A 1,103-nucleotide genomic window follows, 5' to 3' on the forward strand; every position below is an offset into this window, starting at 1 on the left:
TGTTTGCAAGTATGTGTCTGTGTGTGTGTGTGTGTGTGTGTGTGTGTGTGTGTGAGTGTGTGTGTGTGTGAGTGTGTGTAAGTGTGTGTAAGTGTGTGTGAGTGTGTAAATTTGTGAATACGTTTGTGCGTTTACAAGAATGTACGTATTATGTTTGGGTTTGAGCTACTTCGTGTTTGCAAGTGGGGCTTGTGAGCAGCAGGGGAGTGAGGAGGATGAGAAAGAGGGGAAGGAGAAGAAAAAATGAGGAGGGGGATCAGAGGGAGGCATTGGAGGAACAAGAGGAGCAGGAGTGGGAAGCCAAGGGGGATAACTGTAACAGATGTCTTCATCTTACCGGTGACCATGATGGTCCGAATGTCTGCCTCTCTAAGATCACATATGACAGGAGCAGTCTCGGGTTTGAGCCGGTTTTCCATTACGAGCAAGCCCAGGAAGATAAGGTCGTTCTCCAGATAATCCCTGTGATCACATAAAGGGGTTTGTGGGTTGGGTAATTAGATAAGGCACTTCTTTGAATGAAGAGGAAGACCAAGAAAGACCTGGCTGGATGGGGTTAAAAAGGTCCTGGAACAACATATCTGTCATCACAGACGCTACACACCTAGCACAGGACCGAAACGTGCACCTCCCTTCGACATCCTAAGGATACCAGAGTAAGGGAAAAAAAGTAAAGTAAGTAACTTTTTTTAACAATACAATGCCAAATGTGCAGCAGGTTCAACAATAAAATTGTGGGCGTGTGTTTTTCTTACCAGCAGATTCTGATGTCATGTCGTCGGCCCGCAGTTCAGGTGCAGTGTACTTAACCTAACATTTTGACTTTTTCTTAATTGCAGTTTTGTTTGTTTCTTCTGTTTTTTCATATGTGGTATCACTTTCATGTACTCGGGTAATTTTTGTCGAAATTCAAATTCTAAATGCTGAAAAATAAGTAAGAAAAGATCCGGAATGAAACGGTTTTCTCTCTCTCTCTCTCTCTCTCTCTCTCTCTCTCTCTCTCTCTCTCTCTCTCTCTCTCTCTCTCTCACACTCGCGCTATCTATGTCGTTCTATCTCTCTCTCTCGATCTCTCTCTCTCTCTCTCTCTCTCTCTCTCACAC

At 44.1% G+C, this 1,103-nt stretch overlaps 1 protein-coding gene across 1 annotated transcript in view; it reads right to left on the minus strand.

Annotated features, from left to right (window-relative positions):
* The window catches only part of LOC101862965 (probable cation-transporting ATPase 13A3), a gene marked incomplete at both ends in the record, with an annotated part of 39,549 nt that overhangs the window by 17,271 nt on the left and 21,175 nt on the right, over positions 1-1,103 (minus strand). Inside the window, 1 exon segment of the mRNA XM_013086062.2 lies at positions 338-462. Within this exon segment, the coding sequence (XP_012941516.2) occupies positions 338-462 (125 nt within the window).

Source organism: Aplysia californica, unplaced genomic scaffold (genome assembly GCF_000002075.1).
Source record: "Aplysia californica isolate F4 #8 unplaced genomic scaffold, AplCal3.0 scaffold00431, whole genome shotgun sequence".
NCBI lineage: Eukaryota > Metazoa > Mollusca > Gastropoda > Aplysiida > Aplysiidae > Aplysia > Aplysia californica.